The sequence below is a fragment of the Etheostoma spectabile genome, chromosome 8 (genome assembly GCF_008692095.1).
Source record: "Etheostoma spectabile isolate EspeVRDwgs_2016 chromosome 8, UIUC_Espe_1.0, whole genome shotgun sequence".
In the NCBI taxonomy this organism is placed as follows: domain Eukaryota; kingdom Metazoa; phylum Chordata; class Actinopteri; order Perciformes; family Percidae; genus Etheostoma; species Etheostoma spectabile.
Window position 1 is genome coordinate 33,523,179 of NC_045740.1, and position 3,169 is coordinate 33,526,347.

Here is a 3,169-nt window from a genome sequence, read left to right on the forward strand (position 1 = left end):
CACTTGCACCGTTACTTTGGGGGTCGTGGGCTGAAAGTTTTGGGAACCCCTGCTTTAAACCACGTTCTTATGCATTTATGTTAGTAAGCTACAGGATGGCGTCTTTCAAAACACGACAAGAGAGAGAAAAAATGAATGCGTCGTTGTACCCAGCACATTCCAAACCAACCTGCCCGTGGACATTTCTCAGTTGGGGCTTTATTAACTGCTGCTGCTCTGAGGATCACACTTGTGGTTTTTCACACGCGACTGTCTGGTGAATGTTCTCCCACAAGCAGAGCAACTGAAGGGCGTGTCCCCAGAGTGGAGTGTCATGTGCTGTGTCAGGTGTACCTTCTGTGTAAATGTTTTATCACAGACTGAGCAGCTGAAAGGTTTCTCTCCCGTGTGGATCCTCATGTGTATCAACAGCGACTGCCTCAGGGTGAATCTGGTGCTGCACACCGAGCAGCCGTACGGCTTCTCTCCCGTATGAACTCGCATGTGCCGAGCCAGAATCCCGCTCCGGTTGAACCGTTTGGGACAGCGCGGGCAGCCGTACGGCTTCTCTCCTGTGTGGATTCTCATGTGTGCGCGCAGACCTGACTTCTGGGTGAACCCTTTACCACAAAGTGAGCAGCTGAAGGGTTTCTCTTTGTTGTGCATTCGGACATGTCTCACGGCCTCTTTTTTATGGCTAAACTCTTTCTTACAGGCTGAACATCTGATGCTTCTTACCCCTGAACTTCTATCTGTGACTACATGTGCACACTGTGTGGCTCTTTGAACACAAGCTGGGCAAACAAACGGTCTTTTTCTGCCCTTGGGTTGAAATGTTTTACCACACTGAGAGCAGCTACAAGACTTCATGCCAGTTTTCAATCCTTTACCAACTCCAGGAACGCCCTTGTTTCTTAGAGTTCTTGAACCTGACTGAGGTTTCCTTGACTCCTTTGAGTAATCACCCTTGGTGGCAGCCTCAGGCTTAGAGGAGGCTGGTACACCTGTCGGGGTCTCCTTTGGTTTTACAGTGTCAGCTTGATCAGAACAGTCTGGGGTCTCGCCATCATCAGCTGCTTGTAAAGAACTATCTGGATCGTCTGCATCGCTCTCTGTTTCCATCGGTTGAGCTGAGCTGCTGCGTGGGGGGTCTGGGTCCTGCTGAGAATCTGCAGATAACACTGAAATAATAACAAAAAATAAATTAAAAAGTTATAATATGTTCAACTCAGCTCAAACACATCAAGGACAGCATGAAAGCAGCAAAGTGTACGTGAGAGGAGGAGCAACCTGTTCTTATGAACCAGTCGTACTAACAACGTCCCCGTTAGTGATGGTGCTGCATAGTCTGTCCACCAGAGGACGCTCTACAATGTCCCCGTTAGTGATGGTGCTGCATAGTCTGTCCACCAGAGGACGCTCTACAACGTCCCTGTTAATGATGGTGCTGCATAGTCTGTCCACCAGAGGACGCTCTACAACGTCCCTGTTAGTGATGGCGTTGTATAATCTGTCCACCAGAGGACGCTCTACAACGTCCCTGTTAGTGATGGCGTTGTATAGTCTGTCCACCAGAGGACGCTCTACAACGTCCCTGTTAGGGATGGCGTTGTATAGTCTGTCCACCAGAGGACGCTCTACAACGTCCCTGTTAGGGATGGCGTTGTATAGTCTGTCCACCAGAGGACGCTCTACAACGTCCCTGTTAGGGATGGCGTTGTATAGTCTGTCCACCAGAGGACGCTCTGAACAACAGTGTGTACATGGTATATCCAAAATGTACTATAATGAACAAAGTGTGCCATTTGATGCAAACGCTTCATTTTGAGAAGTGGTTATGGCATTTTGAATTCAGTGTTCCATTTTGAAGAAGATGTTAAGTACTTTGTGTGTGTAGTTTTTTTTGGGGGGGGGAATCACCAGCCGCCTCCCGATACAATTTCATCCCGATACTTATGTCAAAATACAATATTATTGCAATTTTAAACATATTGCAGTATTCTGCAATACTGCAATTTCTAACCTTTTTTCAACTTCCCAATTTCAAATGATGTCCCCAAAAGGAAACTTTGTCAGCATCTGTTATCTAAAAAAAATACTTTTGTCTGTTTGTTCATATCACTTTAATTTTATTGCTGCAAAATGGGATTGTCAAGCAGATAAACTGACCAACACATATATAATAATAGATCCATACTTGGCGCCCGTGTATTGATACAGTATTGCCACTGAAAATATTGTGATACTATGCTGTATCGATTCCCCCCCCCCCCCCCCCCCCCCCCCCCCCCCCCCCCCCACCACCACTAGTAGTTTTGGGAATTGTGTGTTGAGTTTCCACAAAAGCACGCATTCAATTTGATACTGTTAGAAAAAACTAACGACGTGAGTTGTTAGATTTGATGAGGACAAAGAGAGGCTGCGGGTCCAATTGAGAATTAATTAAAAGGTTGAATGAAAACAGCCTGATGAAGATGATAAGACAAAGACAATATGACACAAAACATAATAACACTGCAGCTGACAGCGGGCTGGATCCATACTTCTCCCTGATGGACACCAGTCCTGAATATTTCTAAACCACACACATTTATCCCCTGCACCTGGGGGCGGTTCCTTTTCACCTGGTGTAAATAAACCCATTCTCATTGGTCTGCCGTTGGCACAGTAACACGTTGAGCGCATCTTTGCTGTCCAATAAGGAAGGACATGGCTCTAAACCCCGCCCCTTTCGGGTCGTTTTCGGCCACAGATCAAAAGGTTTTATCATGTAAATGAGAAAATTCTAACAAAAATACAGTTAATCAACGTTGTTTTGTCTTAGCCTGGGACACCAGGGGGTCGGAGACAGAGGGTTACTACCTGGTGTGAAGCCATCGGTTTCTGTCTATATGTTAAATGCCAGACTTGACCTGATCAGTTCTCCAGACTCTCACAGTGAGACACAATAGCATGTACCCCTGACTGCAGACCCCAGACCTCAATGTGGGCGGGGTTTAACGTTTAACTCTGCAGGTCTGCACTCAGGGGCTTCTCGACGATAGGGCCGTCTCGACCTCTTCACTGAGACAAAAGATGACCATTAAACAGCTTTAATGGAGCCTACGCCATTGAATCAAATCATAGGGGAGAGCCGGGACGATTAAAATGCGGGACGGATGAAACATTCCAGTTTTCTCCGAGTGCAATG

The 3,169-nt window shown here is 46.5% G+C and overlaps 1 protein-coding gene across 1 annotated transcript in view; it reads right to left on the reverse strand.

Moving 5' to 3' along the window:
* Positions 1-9: 9 nt before the first annotated feature.
* The window catches only part of LOC116694573 (oocyte zinc finger protein XlCOF6.1-like), a 4,502-nt gene continuing 1,342 nt past the window's right edge, over positions 10-3,169 (reverse strand). The window contains exon 2 of the mRNA XM_032524361.1: positions 10-1,160. Within this exon, the coding sequence (XP_032380252.1) occupies positions 202-1,160 (959 nt within the window). The 3' untranslated portion in view covers positions 10-201. The remainder of the gene's footprint in view (positions 1,161-3,169) is intronic.